Source organism: Caloenas nicobarica, chromosome 1, assembly GCF_036013445.1.
Source record: "Caloenas nicobarica isolate bCalNic1 chromosome 1, bCalNic1.hap1, whole genome shotgun sequence".
In the NCBI taxonomy this organism is placed as follows: Eukaryota; Metazoa; Chordata; class Aves; order Columbiformes; family Columbidae; genus Caloenas; species Caloenas nicobarica.
Genome location: NC_088245.1, coordinates 193,172,401 through 193,189,910, shown reverse-complemented (window position 1 = coordinate 193,189,910; position 17,510 = coordinate 193,172,401). Strand labels below are relative to the sequence as shown.

The following is a 17,510-nucleotide window of genomic DNA, read 5'->3' as shown; positions in this document are numbered from 1 at the left end:
AGTCTGGGAGAAAGTTAAAGACATGTACTTTCATTCTATTGCAGCAGGGTTCATATACCCAGGCCGACTTCTGGGAATTGGGAGTGATGATATTACACTCCTAAATTGCTACAGAAGATAATTTCTTTAAAATTAAACATTTTTTTTGATATTAAAACACATAAAGCCCCAAGAGTGGAATTAGCTATAACTCAGATGAAGTGAGACATACAGTTGGAGACTGCCACCTGGATTTTCTAGACCAGAGATGCAATACATCTCCTCCAAATATCACTCCTCCTGTTTGTTTTAGATGCTTATTCTAGGTATAAAGGAATCGCTCACTCTAGCTCTCACCAGTGGGTGCAGAACGCAGTCTGGATGACTAGAGACCATCCGAGTACCTAAAGCTTGATGAAATGAACTCACCTGAACTGGACACCTATGCGGAACTTCACAGCAATTGGGATGTTCAGGGTAAGAGAGTCGTACACACTCAAATCTATCTGGGGGTGAAGATGTGAGTAGCACTTCTGGAAATCACACCGATTCTCTTCAGATGTGTGATGAATGCTTGCAAACACCAACAAAAAACCCCATGGATTTTCTTGTATTTGTTTGAAATGAGGCAAGAACAGTCTGAATTCAGTGCATTGATTAGACACTGTTTATATCAAAACAGGAAAAGAGATATCCAGTTGTAGAGAGACAGTGGAAAGACCATTGCTTCTCTCTTGTGATATACATGTTTGCTGAATTCAAGTAAATGAATTGTCTTCTCAAAATAACATGAATATGGACTGGCCCATAAGAAATGTGAACAGAGCAGCAGTTGGTAACATTTTCTTTTCTTAGTGGTGATGTAAAACATTTATGGTACACAGAGTTTACAAAAATACTGAGATCAAATCCAGAACCCAGATTATTTTTCAACCTGAGAGTCTTCATGCTGGAGCACAGTTGGAGACAGTAGAGATTCCTCATCCCTGTTTACACGTGGTTTAGTTTTGATACTGGAATTGTGCGTAGAAACATTTTTCTTCATATTTGGGTAAACCTAGAATTGGGATGAGGAAACAAAACGTATCTTGTGTTATTATGTATTGTACTTGGAGAGCTGCTCAAGTGGGCACTTACAAGGCACAACCCACCTCCCCTGAAGGAGGCATCCCTGTACACCATGAGACAATCACACTCAGATCTGCTCCTTACTTCCCACTGACTCCAAAGCAAGTCCAGACAACTGCCTAAATGAGATAAGTATTTTCTAGCCAAAAAGAGCTGGGTTGAGGAAGGGACTATAAAGAAGGGTGTTTTTTGTTTTTTTTTTTTTCTAGCTACAGTGCTTTGAAGTTGCTCATCAGGTTGCCTCTATGCTTGGCGGCTTCTCTCAGGCTAACAGCTTGCTGAGAGGTTCCAGGCTGCAAAGGCAAGAGTCATTCATAGCCCCCTGTATCCCAAAAGGTTCGCAAGGGCACTGCACTGGGAAATAGTGTGTGTCTAGACCAGAGTGTATTCCTAGGTAGGAATTCATAGTTTTGAAAGGAGTTGCTTATCTTCCCTGAGGCAGAGATCACAGTCTGGTAACGACAGAATATGAGTTCCTATGATTCTCTTTAGTATTTTGACTTTTGATAATGACATATGGCCCTCTGTCTGTGAGGACATGACAGTGCATACACATGGTGGCCCCTCTCAGAAGGTGGCCCAGGCTCAGCAATGTTCCATGGCAACTATCAGCATCACCAAAGCCAACTGCACTGGCTCCTGCAGGACGGAAGCACAGTCTCATCACACAGGCTGAGACATTTCAGCCTTCCAGAGTCCTGGTGCTGGCAGTGGGAGTGAGGAAAATCTCATCAGGGAGATCAAGATTCCTCCTGATGGTAGAAAACAACTTCCCTAAACTCTCACATACATCCCTGGGGAATGTATCCATAACACAGCAGCTTACTTCAATAGAAACTGTAAGACTGATTCTCAGCTCATACAAGGCTACAAAAAACCAACCAACCACATATTTTTATTCTTTCTGTGTTTACTTACTGCTCCTTCTGCCTCAGCCAGCTGACAGGCAAGACAGGAAACCAGCCAAGAAAAAGAAGGTCTTTTTCTGGAGTCAAGGGCCCAGCAGGACTGCATCACATGATAGCTGCAGGAGGTGATACAGAAAACACATTAGCTGTTGGAGTCTGCAAGTGACTATATGGAAGTGCAGAATTTGGATGGGAATTACGGGGCATCAGAACAATTTTATAGAAAGAGGCCAGACTGAATGTGTTGCATCAGAGGAAAAGATACAGAAAGATGAGGAAAAGAGAAGCTGAGAGACTTGGGTTGTTCAGCCTTGAGAAGAGAAGGCTCCAGTGAGACCTTATAGCAGCCTTCCAGTACCTAAAAAGGATCTACAAGAAAGCTGGAGAGGGGCTTTTTGCAAGGGCATGGAGTGACAGAACAAAGGATAATGGCTTTAAACTGAAAGAGGGTAGGTTTAGATTAGCTATGAGGAATAAATTCTTCCCCATGAGGGTGGTGAGGCACTGGAACAAGGTGCCCAGAGAAGCTGTGGATGCCCCATCCCTGGAAGTGTTCAAGGCCAGGCTGGATGGGGCTTTGAGCAACATGATCTAGTGGAAGGTGTCCCTGCCCAAGCTGAGAGTGCAAGAATAGCTCCTGTCAGCTCTTCCTTATTGGGTTTTTCTCTAAGAGGATTCCTACCCTCCTGGAGCTGAATGAAACATGCTCAATTAAAAAAAAAAGTTTAGGAAAAAAATCACCAAATATTTAGTTAATATCCAAAATGAATATGGCATAACATTGCTTTTGCAAAAAGAAAAAAAAAAAGAAAGAGAAAAAGAAAAATGAAGTCTGTGATCTGAGAACAAGAAGTTGTCTGGGAGGAAGGCACCATTAAATACAGACAATAAGACAGTCCTTTCAAACATACATAACCTTTAGCATTGATGACTTCTGCTTTAGGACAAAACCTACATGATCAAGCAGCCTTTTTCAGAGTTAGAGGAAGATCTCACTTTTTGTGATTTTTTTGAGCAAGGTATGGTGTACAATAAATAAAAAGTCATATAAACAGTGACATAGTAAATATAAATTCCTATGCTGTGCATCACTCAGAAAATACACTTACACATTTTTTGTAGCATAATATGGTTGGTCCATTTTAAATCCACTTTGTATTAATTTGTAGAAGTTTGAATCAACCTGAATACCAGGGTAGGGATTTACACCTGTGGAGAATATTGGAGAATACCTGTTCATTTAGAAGCTGCCAAAACCAAGCAGTGCTCTTTTGTTGTGTATCCAACAGAATACGTACCCAAAGAGAATATTTCCCATAGCAATATTCCATAAGACCAGACATCACTCTTCATTGTGTACGTCCTCTCAAATAAGCTTTCAGGAGCCATCCATTTTACTGGTAAACGAGCCTGTACAGAGAGAGGGAAAAGAGGCCAGGTCATGCTGTGACACAGGCTTTTGAGACATCTCACTGTAGTTCTCACTGCTTGAGTAGGATCAATTAATGCTTGCTATATGAAAAGCTGGGCCTCTTTTAGCAGTCTCTTTAAATTTCCCCTAGAGAGAGAAATAGGCACTTCTAAGGAGCCAATTATTCTCATCCATTTTAGATGACTATTTAAAGAGGACATGAGCTCAGCCTTGGAAGAGCCTTTTTCTCTCCGCTGACTTCCAGAGTGAGTAGCTCAGATGGAGATGTCCACTCTGTACTTCTTCATATAGCCAGAGGATCTGGTGTACTCCACACATATGCTATTGCTTCTGTACTATTATTGTCCATAACAGTAAACAATTCCCAGCACTTCCACCAATGGATTTTAGTGTGCTTTAGAAAGGACATGGGCATCATCTCATTTACAGTGCTAACACTAGCTTGATTTGGTTAATTATAAAGGCAGGAAAATGTGACAATTCTGCACTGTCTGTACAGATATCTATAAAGCTAACAAGGAATCCAAAAATGCAAAGCTTAACTTTCTTAATTCCTTATAATTCTTATAATGGTATGAAAAATAGAGAGCATTCAGGAACTTACATTGCCCCTGACGATGTAGTTGGAGTCGTTCACTACATCTCTGGCAAGGCCAAAGTCACATATTTTCACCACTTTTCCATGGGTCACTAGGATATTCCGGGCAGCAAGGTCTCTGTGGATGCACTTAGAAGGAAAGGATGGATTAACACTCTGCAGCGTTTGGTATCAGAGGAAGATAACTCCCTGGGCTCGTACAGAGCTCTCTGAACTGGTGCCTCCTTTCACCCAAGCTGTTTGCAGGATGAGTAAACTGGACAGTCCGCGCTTGCTTGTGGCACGGGGACAGGGCCAGAGCAGGCAGCAGTGTGCAGCCATGTCTTACTCTGGGTCATGCCTGAAACTGCAATCCAGTCTTTCCCATAAAGTCGAGGAAGGAGGTATGGTTCAAGCCTGCCACTGTGTGGCTCTGTTCCTCAGTCTGCCTTTTACTAGACTGACCTATTTTTGCTGTCTTTTCTATCTAAGCAATTCGTTACCCTTCATCATACCGATTTGGACTCAAGAAATTCCATTCCTTTGGCAACTTGATAAGAGAAGCAAAGAAGGTCTTCAAAAGTGAGCACATTAAAGTCCTCTTCTTCCTCCGTCTGCCTGCTTGCATGTTCAATTTTATCTGTAAAAAGTAACCAGGAGTATGAGTTTTCCATGGGCTTCCTCACTCTGATTAATTCTACTGACTGTTATAAGCATTTTCTTGTGCTCCTACAAAGAACATCACAGAAAACATTCTTCTTTTGCATCCTTTTCTCAGACACAAGATAAAGGAAAGGGTATTTTCATACTCAAATATAATGTATAGCATGACCAGAAACATAAGCCTCTGGTCTTAAGTATTGTTGAATGCTTCTCCAGCAAAATTCCTGCCAGGAGGAAAGAGAGACATATGATAGAAAGAGGCCTCCTGTGTCACTGAATGTAGTCTGAGTAGAGCAAGAATATGATAAACACATTAATAACAGAATTACTAGAAATAAAAACAATTAATCTCTTACCTTCATCAGAATATAGCACAATCCCATTCGATCTAGATGTCACATTCATGTTTTGACTTTGTGTGATTTCAAATTCATCCTCTCTGCATAGAGTTGTATTCACACCATATTTCAGGTGAGTTGCCTTCCTGGAGTGGGTGACACATTTTCAAAGGTTACACACGATGGGTCACATAATCTTCTACACAAAAACTGTTTTTCAGTGAAAAAGCATGATCAGTTATTGCTATTAAAAATCTGGGCACAGACATGAGTCTTCTCAAAACTGGAAAGAGAATAAAGGGATTGCTTGTCTTTTGCAGTTCAGTGAGAATAACATCATAAAGAGAATCAAATCCTCCCAAAGCATTGCTTATTAAAGTATGTGAGCGCATATTCTCAACAGTTCAATAATTTCACCAGTTTACAGCACAGCTGAGAATGCAGCTTAAAAATAGACAGTAGCTTTATAAAGTATTAAATTGTTGCTGAATGCTTTACCTGGAATTTTGGTTCAAATGGATATTGTGGTAAAAACTGTTGTGCTGTTTAAAAATATCCGTCAATGTCCAGTGAAACTTTTCTCTCTTGCTCCTTAAGTAGTTCAGTAGGTCACCATAGCAACAATATTCAAATATCAAGTAAATTGGTCCTGAAATAGTTGGAAATGTAAATGCCTCCTACTATCTATAGCACTCTCCCCATTAGTGTCTTAATGATGTCTCATCGCCTAGGACTAATCCGTATTAAATGTCTCAAGCATCTCCCCTTCCCAGGTAGATACTGATGGGCAGGTAAAGTTTACTGACTATAGTTACTGACTGTAATGTCCCTTTGGAAAGTCCGTGCAGCTGATTTTTCCCTGCGGTGCATCTCCCAAGGTGGATTGCAAATCTCTAAAAAGGCACAAAGATCCTTGCCCATACCAATGGCACTGGGGAGGACAATACAGGCTATAAAGATGCAACATATTGTCTAAAACATACATGGTTCAAGCAAAAGATGACCCCTGTTAATTACCTTGATGATGTGAATTGGTATCCTTTTACCTATGCCCTTTCATTTATCTTTATTACCTTCATGCTCTAGAAATATCTCTTTTTTCCATAAAGGCCACCTGAAAGCCAAGTGTGCTTGCTGAAATGACCTATAGGAGGGAAAGACCTTGCAAGAGGATGTGTCTGAGTGGAGCACCAGTCAGGCCACTTTCTCAAGAAAGGAAAAATACCTCTGATTCCTGATCCAGGCAGGCTTGGAGAAAAGCCATGACAAGAGAGCAGGAGCAGAATGAATGGCCCAGGAGCTCAGAGTGGTCTAACATCGCCCCTGCAAATTCTTACATTGGCATCACCACTTCTGGCTCAGAAAGATCAACTATGTATTTGTGGACATTTCTGCCAGAAAGCCCCTGCCAAGAAAGGTAGGGCACGTTGGAAGAAGCCTGTGAAGTCTATCAGAGGATGGATGTGAAAGCCTTGAGAAGGGCTACAGTATCACTTTATCCAAGTACAATTAGAAAGGATCCATTTCTGTACAGATGCATGGCTTCAACTTTATTTTCAGTTCACCTTTATCTTATTTTGGGCCAGCATAGAACAGTGAAATTGGTTGGGCAAAGACAGGATTGAGAGGTGGAGAACAGCAGCCTGAGGAACAGGTGATTAATCATGTCTTGGATGATTTTATTACTGCTTTCAACAATCAGTTTCTGATACTTCTTTTCTGTTCAGGAGTCCTCACTAGTCTGGAGATTTTAATTGTTACCTATCCACAACTGCAAGTTACCTGATGCAGTACAAGCTCCTAGTAGGTTCACAATATTTTCGTGGCTTCCAATTTGAGTCATCATTTTCAGCTCAGACATTAGAGCATCTTTTTCTGAAGCATCAGGTTTTTCTGTAAAAGTAATAACATGGATTTGGATATCTCTAACAAAGAAATACAAACGTAAATGGTTGTGCTGCTTCGTCACATGCAAGTCTTAATTTCAAATTCATTGGACTGGGACTGACAGTACATTTGGGAACATCCCAAAAATGTTGTACAGTATAAAAAGATTCAGTCAAAGGTGGAAAGTAGATGTGTGTGTGAATGTGTATCATTTGAATGTTTGGGAAAGCAGTCATAAAATGTTAATATCTGTTATTTTGGGGCTGGCAAGGAATGACAGCAGTGTATTAAGGTGTTCACAAGCCCAGAAAAAAATGGCAGTCAACCCTGCTGGAGAGAAATGCTAAGAGAAAAAAATGTCTTAACAGCCATATGGCATGCAAACAGTTGCAATCCAATAGCTAAGAGGACAACCCTGTGTTTCAGTAACAGCTTTAGGCTTGTTTTTCAGCAAGCATTTGGTCCTTACGATCACAGTGAATTGGAGATGTGAACCAAACTGATAAAATTGAACTTAGATAAAGACAACCACAAAAGAGTGGACCAAGGAAGTGTAAAGCTGATGTACATGTGCAAATAGGGGATGAAGAGCTGGACGGCAGCACTGGCAGGAAGGGGCTGTGTGGGCACACAGGTGAACAGGATCCTGGTGCTTCTGCCAACGTGAAGCTCATCCCATTATGTATCAACAGGTCGGTGAGGTGTGTGTTGGTCTCTTTTCCCAAGTAGCAAGTGATAGAATGAGAGGAAACAGCCTCAGGTAGCACCAGGGGAGGTTTAGATCGGATATTAGGAAAAATTTCTTCACCAAAAGGTTTGTCAGACATTGCAACAGGCTGCCCAGGGAAGTGGTTGAGTCACCATCCCTGGAGGGGTTCAAAAGATGTGTAGATATGGCACTTAGGAATATGGTTTCGTGGTGGATTTGGCAGTGCTAGGTTAATGGTTGGACTCGATGATCTTAAAGTTCTTTTCCAACCTAAACGATTCTATGATTCTATCCACAGGGTTGTGGTACTTGGGAACCAGTGAGGCAGCCCTCCTCCTCTGCTTGTTGCCAGGTAGACTCGCTCCTGGACACTGCTTTTATGAGGGGCCACGACAGCTTGGAGAGAGGCCAGAGCAAAGCAGCAAGGAGTATTAGAGGTTTAAGAAGCCTGACCCATAAGGAAGGATGGAAAGAAATTGCATTGTGTCATCAAGAAGGCTACAGGAAGATATGCTGGAAATTTTGCAAACAAGCTAGCTCAGACACAGAAGGTGCAGGAAGTGCAACAGCTAGGCAGCACTAGGAGAAAAATGTATCTTACTTCAAAGTCCACAGAGTCACAAATGTGACCAGCAGGCTAATGTGCACTATGAATTTGCATTTGTCCTTTTTAGAGCAGAGCAGCTCGATACTTCCCCACACAATGCAGATCTTTGGTATTTAGGGCAAAATGCAACACATTGCAGGAAGAAGGCACTTCAGCAATACCTTTCCAAACTGAAACAGGATTTCGAAGGCATTTTGACAAGATTTTGAAAGCAAGCATTTCTGAGGTGTAGCTGCTAAGTCTGTATATAAAGGGATTTCTTCCAACACCACCTCTGCTTTGGAGTCAACAGAATACATCACTGCTTGTGAAAGGCACCCAGAGTTTATCATACCTTTTAGCATTTTGACTGCGACCTGGACTGAATCTCCAGCATTGCTAATTCCATAAGCAGTCGCATTCACCACTTTCCCAAAAGCCCCAGAACCGAGGACCTGTCCTACAAAAGACAATATTCCAATATTATTTGCAGCTAGTACAGCACAGGCTACTACTCCAGCATCGTGATGTGCCTTGTGGACTGCTCACCAAATTCCAGATTCTCCCTGGGAAATTCCCATTTGAGATCATATTCAAATTCTCGGAAGTCGATGTAGATGTAATCATTATCCAATGGGCCTACCATCTGTATCATTTGCAACTGGCTTTCATATCTAAATTGCTTTAGAAGAAAGAAAAAGAAAGTGGAGTAAGTCTTAGAGAAGAAGAAAGAGCCTGGTAGGAACAAAAGAAGAAGGGGCAGAAATTTATGTTTGCTTTTACCTTTTTGTATTTAAGAAAAATGAACAAAAACAAAAAAGCGATCAATAGGAGGAAAAATCCAATGGAGGCATAGAATGCAGCATTGTCCGGGGGGGAAGAAACAGCTCCTGCAACTTTAAGAGATATGTATTACTACCCACTGAATCAGAGCTCGTGTGTGCAGCTAAAGGTGCAAGCAGAACCCACAGTGGCTTTGTCAGTTTGGCCAGTTTGCAGTCCTCTCATACCTGAGCCTCCTCAGCACGTGGAATGAGATGGAGCCATGTGCAAAGCAAGGAGCTGGGTGGGAGGCATCAAGTGCTGGGCAATTCTGACATCTGTCGTTCATTCAAAAAAAATGCTACACCAGTTAATAAATCTAAGTGCGTGGAGATGTTGGTGTGGTCCATGGATTGGACTTTGTGGGCATAAACAGGAATAAGCAATTCCTCCTCTCATTGTGTCTCCCTCCCATCTCCCTGTGCCTTCCCCCAAGCACTGTATGTTAAGTATCAAGGCACCAGTTATCAGTGGATGGACTGGACACAACCTGCTCAGAGCATTTATCTGCTGCTCAGCCAGGAGCTCTCTTAACAAGTCAAGACCACACTACAAGGCTTTAGTGGGTAGGTAAATGTTACATGAGACCTGTCCACATATTCCCGTAGTTTCTAAGAGTGTAAGTATCATGCTTACTTTCTGTTGTAATTTCAACATAAATGCTCAAACTCTATCAGTGGTCACAGCTTTTGCCATCTATAGTCAAAAGCACCAAACAGCTTGTTTGTCCATGACAAAGGAAATCTCTGTGCTGCAAACATCTGGATCTTTCAAAACACTTCCCAGGTGCCACAGCATGTTCCCTGTAACTAAAATATTTTCCCTATGGGATGGATGTGGTGCTACAAGTATAAAATGTATGGGCAAATAATCATATTGACTTGTTCAACAAGGAAAGAATCTGTCATGTCACCTACAAGAAGGCAGACTGAGCAGTGGTTCTCAAATCAGGCCTTAGCCTTCTGCCACGTACTTACAGAGGTTTAAGAAGGTCCCTCCCCTGGTACTCACTCCCGTTTCCCAGACAGGGACTGTCCCTTGAGTGAGTCTGTTGGCTCAGTCATGCTCATGCTCGGGCATGCAATGACCTCCACGGGGTGAGGAGAGCTCCCATGGGCTTTTCTGGCAGCACCACAATGATGTCCAAGAGAGGAACAAGAGCCAATACATGCTCCCAGCTACCAAAGTGGCTTCAGCTCTTCCCAAAGCTGATCACTCCAGATTTCAGATATGGATTACCGAGAGGAAATAAAAAAGCAGACCCCAACATTGCCATGGCTCCAATCTGTACCTCCTATTAATATGAAATTTCTGCTCATTTTAATGAGGGGAGCCCCCACTTCGGGACCAGGGGAGAGATGTATTGCCCACTCACCCACCGTTTCCCACACAGTGCTTGTGTTTTACCTGCAATGCCATTGTGTGGTCAGTCGTTAGCTAGATAAAAAAATACTGTAAGTTCTCCATGCCAGCTTTAACTGAGAAAACCTGTGTTAAAGCACTGGTTTATGGTACCTGGCAGGTTAATTAAACTCTTTTTGCAGGTTGAACCAGCAGAATTGTTTGCACAGCACTCAACAGAGAAGGTTGTTGTTGTCTCCTTTACATCTAAAGTACTGCTTGAAATCCATGACTCCAGGGATCTCCTCTCTGGCAAGAAGTTATGAATCCCCTCAGTGATTTCTTCTGTACAGCTGAAAAAGAAAGCAGACCAGTTTTGATTTTTGGCTCACAGTGGCATTTGCCAGATGAGGAGCTGGGATGCTTCAAAACACGTCTTTTGTCTGTGTTGGAAGGGAAGGAAGAAAGGAGGTATAGATGGGCTTGTTTTTTATTTGTCACTGTTAGAGTGAGGCTTCAGAGCAGTTGTCATTCTTATTTTTTGGTGATGGACATGGCAGGGTCAGCAGGGAGTGAACTGGGCTCCCTACCTCCTACACTGGGCTCACTCCCACTCTCCTCCACTGCCCTGGCAGGACACCTGCACCCCCTGACCTCTGTGGCCACCACCAATTCACAGCTGTCATAACCTCCCCTATCACATCTGTTCCCACTGGTTTCACCTTTACCTCAAACACTCAAAGCACTGAGCAGCTCCAAATGAGCCGCCACTAAAACAATGAATACAAAATGAACCCACAGCAGAAGTTCTAACTCCTTTCCCTGAGAGTATGTGATTTCAACCACAAAGTTTCTCTTACTCGTGATGGAGAGCATTCACCCATATTAATGACTTATTTAAGACCTGATAGGTAGAGGGAATGTTACGCATGAGGGAAAGGAAGGCTACACAGAGAAAATGTTGACTTTTAGTTTTTCTATCATTCATTGGCTTACTGCCTAGTTTACTGTCCACATAAATAAATGAGGAAGTAAGCAAATCAATAAAATTTATTCAGCTCTACATATGTATGTGGAAGTTCCCAAGGAAAGAAATGTCACAGCATTTTCTTTCCTGAAAGCTGTTTGGAGGAGTATTTTGAAATCACTAGCTGGATGTTTTCTTTCCTCTTCCATTTCTGCACAAATAGATTGATGTTAGAAGCCTTTTCAGAGATATGGATGAGAAAATGGTCTAGACTTTTTTTTTTTTTTTTTTAATCTAATTAAAACACTTAGAACTTTATCCACAATCTCCCAAGAGATAACTTGTCTTCGAACTCTTCTGCACCATGGGATTATTAGTTTTTTGGCACATCTAACATAAAACCTGCAGAATTCATAAAACAGCTCAAAGCTATTTCAGCCTATTAGGGCCTGACTCATTGCCCTAAATAAATAGAGGAAATGGAAACACTCTCAATAACTTTACTGGCAACACTCTCACTGATTTTACTGGCTTTGGTTACAGGTCACCATAACAGCTGTAGTAACCAAAGCTTAACTAATTAATCAAGCCCATATTAGCCAATGCATTTCCTGGATGTTCTCTATGTTTGACAGGCCAAGAGAAAAACTTAGATCTGACTTTGTAACTACCTAACTGTTGATACAAACCCAGAGGGGTTTATTTCAGTGTAAAGAGCCTGAGATACAGACCTTTATAGACTTCATTTGATGTCAATTAAAAAAAAATGGAAAACTTTGCCTAGTTGTGGTGATCCAATTCCCCTGGAGTGGGCCACCATGTCCCCTTGCACAAATGGTTGAGGGTGCATTTTACACTTAGTTTCTTACAAGCCAGTCTTCATTTAACCAAGGGTATCTTGGATATAGTCTTAGCAATGGATCAAAAAGAAGGAAAATTATTTACTTGGATGAGTTCTGTTCGGGACAATTCCTCCAAACCCAGGATGAAGCAGGGTAACTGTCAGCAACACAGGAGATATGCTTGAATGACAACTGTACTGTTACTTCAGGCTTTCCTGCAACAAGATAACACAAAACAATTTTTGCCAGCACTTCGGTGACCAAGACTTTTACATTTATGTGGCAATGCTACATCTGCCAAGACCAAGATCTGCTTCTGTGTTTTCAAAATAACCCGATCGCATGTCACTGTGAGACCTGGCTGCAGGTCTTGATCCTCCTCCTTCCTCCAGCCCTGTGCCTTGGTTCTGTGTGATGGCATTGTGGGCAAGGCGAGGGGTGCAGCCACTTCTCTGTGCGGGCACAACCAGACCAAAACAGCGGCAGAGCCAAAATTAGAAGTCTTGACTTCTGCTTTTCTGACGCGGAGAAAGCAGTTGGCTCTAGGACTCCCCTGACACCCTAGTTCTGGGTGTCCAGCTCATACAAAATATGCACAAAGGATCCCTGTATAAATAATATATAATAAATGGTGGTCCCTGACCTAGTGCAAGCGTGAGATGCTGCAGTCACGTGGCAGAATTGAGACAACCAAGAGCACTGGGCAAGACTATGCATGTGTATGAATCACGGGCAGGGGCGCACGAGGCAGCGGAGCCCTGGCATACGTGTCGCACACCAAAGGGTCTCCAGACAAACTGCATTAACTCATAAATGCTATTAGGAAAAAAATGACATAAACACACCATAGAAAGTGAACACCTGATGAGGATAAGTGTCTCCTCTCACCGTGTATCTCATGTGGTTTCTACAGCAGTCACTTTTATTTTGGCTTTGTAGAGTTAGGATACAGTTAATGTATTTTACTGAGCTCCTGGGCTTTAGGGTTTTCTTAAGAAGTATTAATTTTCTCAGTATATGACTAATTTCTCATATTCTGTACTTTCTGTTTATGGCAGACTAAAAGGAAGAGAAAAAAACTTAATAACCTCCTCCTCCTTCCTCTGTTCTCCATCCCTGACTAACACAAGAAATATGACCCACAAGCAACTGGCATCCTTCCCCAACTCAGTGCCTGGATTTCAGTAGTGCAGCACAGAGAATCACATTTTTGCCTCGTGCTTCTCCATTTTTAACAATAAATCTATGTAAATGCAATGGGGAATACCCAGGGAAAAGCAACATATTAAATCCATTTATACCAGTGGTAAGATCCCAGACTTTGTTACATCTTCACAGGAATTGTTTTCTCACTTACTTCTCACATACAGAGTGAATTTTTTGGTCTTGACCATGTCATCATTTTCAGCATAAAAGACATATATCCCAGACCGGTGCTGGTGGTTGCAGAACTTTGATGAAATGCTGTGGAGCCAAGAAAAGACAGGAAAAGGACAAAAGACTGACTTGAAAAATATTTTAAATGTAGTCAAGACTATATACGTTTGAAACAATTCAACATCTTCTAATGAGGAACCCAGACTAAATTATTTTTCATTAGAGAATATAAACCCCAGAATATAACTGTTTTGATAAGAGGATATATTTTTCCTGCAATATTGATTTCATTCTGCAATTTGCTTCAGAGTTCCTGGAGTGCATGTGGGCTGTCAGGCTCTGATTTTGTTTCCAGTCCATTGGAAGACAAGGTATATATCACATCCAGGCACAGATGGTAAGACCTGCAATGGATCAAACTCTCTCCAAAGAATTTTGATGTGAGTTAGTAGCTGATATGATAAACGGTACTAGGAAATAACAATGACAGCTAGGATCATACAAGATAAATCTCTCCAAATGGAAAGATCTGACAGAAACTCAGAAATGAAATCATCATCACAAGTTCATTATTAATGAAACAAAGCACCAACCATCAAGATATTCCTGCAGGAGGAAGGCCAGCGTCCTAGCAACCCCTATGGAGATGGCAGCAAACCAAGACCCAAACCATGCAGGAATGGCTTGTGACAATGGAAGTGGTGAGAGAGGGCTCTACCAGGTCCTTGGGCAGAAGCTAACAACAGAGCACTGCATAGACTTAAAGATTCCTGCACGACCGACTTGCTGAGTTGCTGTTTGTGAGACATGGGATGAAGTAAGGAGAAGGGAATATATCATCTTAGAGAGATGGCATCCTATTTCTGTCCTTTTGACTAGGTTATTGTTGTCAGGGCAATTGTCATATTTAAACTGCAGCTCACCAATGTTAGAAGCAAATCACCAATGTTAGAAGCAACTCACCAATGTTAGAAGAGAACTTAAGAAAATCTCATCTTAAGTTTAGTTGCTGGCATTTTGGGGGCAGATGTTTTAGCTGACTGCTCAAGGAAAACTGGGCAGGAGGTCCCCAGTGCAACTTTAGTGGTAAAGGCAAGCAGGCATATCAGGGAGTTTGAAGCAGACAGAAAAAAAGACCGCATATACCAGTAAACTGCAAAGTAAAATAAAGCAGTAATGAGCTTGGGACAAGAAATCCAGGTAACTAAAATCAGGGTGTTTCTCATTAAGCAAGATGTATACAAATGAACTAAGAGACCAAATATCATCTTGCAATTCTAAAGCAAGAAATCTCAGATTGAAGTCACCAGCAATTTTGCCTTCTGACTAAGGCAACACTTCCATATGGTTATTGACTTTTGAATGTCTTAATCTGAAATGGCCTTACAGATGTCTCAGAACTCAGAGACTTTTTAAAAATCAGACCTCTTTTAAGCTGCCTCAAAATGGATACTGAAGGCAGGAGAAACAGCAATTCATTTGTTGCTTCTGAAATCTTACGTCTGAAGAATTAAATCCTAATGAAATGAGAAAGTAATTTAAAAAGAGTGTCTTTGATACCTGAAAACATAAAGAGATGTGATACAAATATTATAGATTTAACATAGGTCATTCTGTGTATGAAAACTCATTTTCTCTTAGAGGGGAAGTGAAAATCAGCAGTGTGCTAAAACAGAGAGACAACAAGAGCAAATAGAAAATTGACATTCTGAAGGAATCTCTGAAAACACGTAAGGGCACTGACAAGAGAGATGAATCCTTGGGACTTGAAGTTAAAAGCTAAAGAAGGGGACAGAGTTAATTAATAAAATTTAATATGATCCATAATCAAGAGGAACAAATTGATAAGGAAATGGCAGATATTAAAACCCAAAAAAACAGGAAATGAAAAAGGATATGAAAGGAATAAAGTAGAACTGTTGGGAGATGGGATTACACAGAAGCCACCTAAAATTGGCGAAGTTAGGTTCACAAAGCATTAAGATATGTGATGACCTTTTTTCTTTTGTTTTGAGAAACCTTCTGCTCAAAAATCACATAGAAATCTGTGGTGCTACAGCTCGTAGGCAGAATCTCCTGACCTCCCTACTCTTTGCTGCTTCTGGGAACTTTAAAATGAATGAAATATCTACCCCTACTCTCTTTCCTCAGGTATAAGACATCTCTACCCAATGCTAGCATTCAACCAAAACTGGATAGTTTTGGGGAATGTTTGTACAGAAGAATGTACTTGTCAGATGAAATAGTCACCAAATGAATGTATTTTTCCCTCAATTATATTTTTGCATAAAATAAATAGAATGATGAGTAAATGCAAAGTATAACTATCTAAATGAACATTAAAAAAAAAAAAAAAAAAGAAGAGTTTAACCAACAGTGCAGTCAGATGGATGGCTGAGCTGCCTGTTTGAAGCAGCCTCGAGGCCAAGCTCCAGCCATGGCTGTGGCCATGGCTGAGCCAGCCCAGGACACGCTGCTCCAGCCCAGGACACGCTGCTCCAGGGACACAGGCTGGATATTTCCCCATCCTGCAGGTGGTGATCAGAGCTCAGCAACGACGACTCCTGTGCTGCACAGCCTATCTGAAGTGACTCATAAATCCCAGGCCACCAGCTGCCACACCTTACAATTAATGAGGGTTACCTAAGCTATTAATATAACAGGAGTTCTCACAATTGTTATTGTTGGCCCAGTCGGTAGCACCTTCTTCCTATCTGGATTGAATTTACACCAGCTCTCAATCATGCAAGCAAAACTGACTGCTGCTCTTACAAGCAGTGAGAAGAGGTCCACACCAGCTGCAAAGCAAATCAGCTTGGCATTATCAGCTGGAGGGAGGTACCTATGGGACAAGGATGAGTAAATGCTCATGGCCCTCTCCTGAGACCTCATTTCCCAAATCACACTTGACCACAAAGAACAGATCTGCCTAGCCCACGTCAGGCATTGCAGATTAGTCACCAACACCCACCCAACGCTATCAAAGTTTGCTGACAGCCCTCACTTTATCAGCAGAGACAGAGTTCCTGTGGCCATTGCCAGGAGATGACAATTCACTAATCTGAACTGAGCTGTCTCTGAACCTTGTGAAAGTCTGACTCCAATACACCATCTGATGCAGATGAAAAGGCCAGTCTGTTGCAAAGATGACTTGACAAGCTAGCAGATAAAACTAAGTGTACCAAAATACTAAGGAAAGAAACTGTAAAAAGTGTAATCAAGGCTGTGACACAGTTTTATGCAGATGCAAAGAGAGGTTTTAAAAATACGAGAAGATATCAGTGTAGGCACCTTAACCCCTGCCTAGGTCCTGCTTAGCTTTAAAGCTAAAATTTTAAAAGAGTAGCTTGGCTTTATTTTCATTGAGGTGAGTAAGAGCTGTTACCTTGAAAACCATGAGATTACTCTGAAAGAAACTCTGAAGGAAATTAGATAATGTTATCGAGAAATTAGAAAGCCTAAGGAATGGAGAAAACATTAGCCTTAAACAGGATTCATGCCAGAACTTCATTGCAGGAAATAACAGAAAAGGTAGATAACTAACAGGTTTATTCAAAACATGTTTTGCAGTAGCAGAAGAGTATATGACCCGGGTAATGAGGAGAACTGGCATAGGCAGAGCTGAATAGATCTAATGGCGGCCTGAGAAACTACGGGGCCCTGGATTTGATTTGAGAAGTTTGAAAGACACTGGGAACATCATCAAGAACAAGATGACAAAAGAGGAACACATGGAGCTTGTAATCCAGTATGAAAACCACAACAGATCTGTAACAGAGAAATTATGTCAGAGAGAAAGGGAATGGCAAAATGCATGCAAACTAAAAGGTGGCTAGAGGCATAACTTTCCAAAGAGTTTATTATAACATGGAGAATAAAGTGATTCTAGAAGTTATCTGCATGAACTGTTGTCGAAAGCAAAAACAATGTTTGAGTGTCTTTTGTTAACACGGC

At 41.5% G+C, this 17,510-nt stretch overlaps 1 protein-coding gene across 1 annotated transcript in view; it reads right to left on the bottom strand.

The window, feature by feature from the left end:
* Positions 1–901: 901 nt before the first annotated feature.
* The window catches only part of FLT3 (fms related receptor tyrosine kinase 3), a 38,614-nt gene continuing 22,005 nt past the window's right edge, over positions 902–17,510 (bottom strand). Inside the window, 15 exon segments of the mRNA XM_065649029.1 lie at positions 902–1,036; positions 2,026–2,131; positions 3,125–3,224; positions 3,314–3,425; positions 4,052–4,174; positions 4,540–4,664; positions 5,044–5,171; positions 5,524–5,674; positions 6,808–6,918; positions 8,563–8,667; positions 8,757–8,889; positions 8,991–9,103; positions 10,545–10,723; positions 12,283–12,394; positions 13,537–13,643. Coding sequence (XP_065505101.1) covers positions 902–1,036; positions 2,026–2,131; positions 3,125–3,224; positions 3,314–3,425; positions 4,052–4,174; positions 4,540–4,664; positions 5,044–5,171; positions 5,524–5,674; positions 6,808–6,918; positions 8,563–8,667; positions 8,757–8,889; positions 8,991–9,103; positions 10,545–10,723; positions 12,283–12,394; positions 13,537–13,643 — 1,840 coding nt within the window.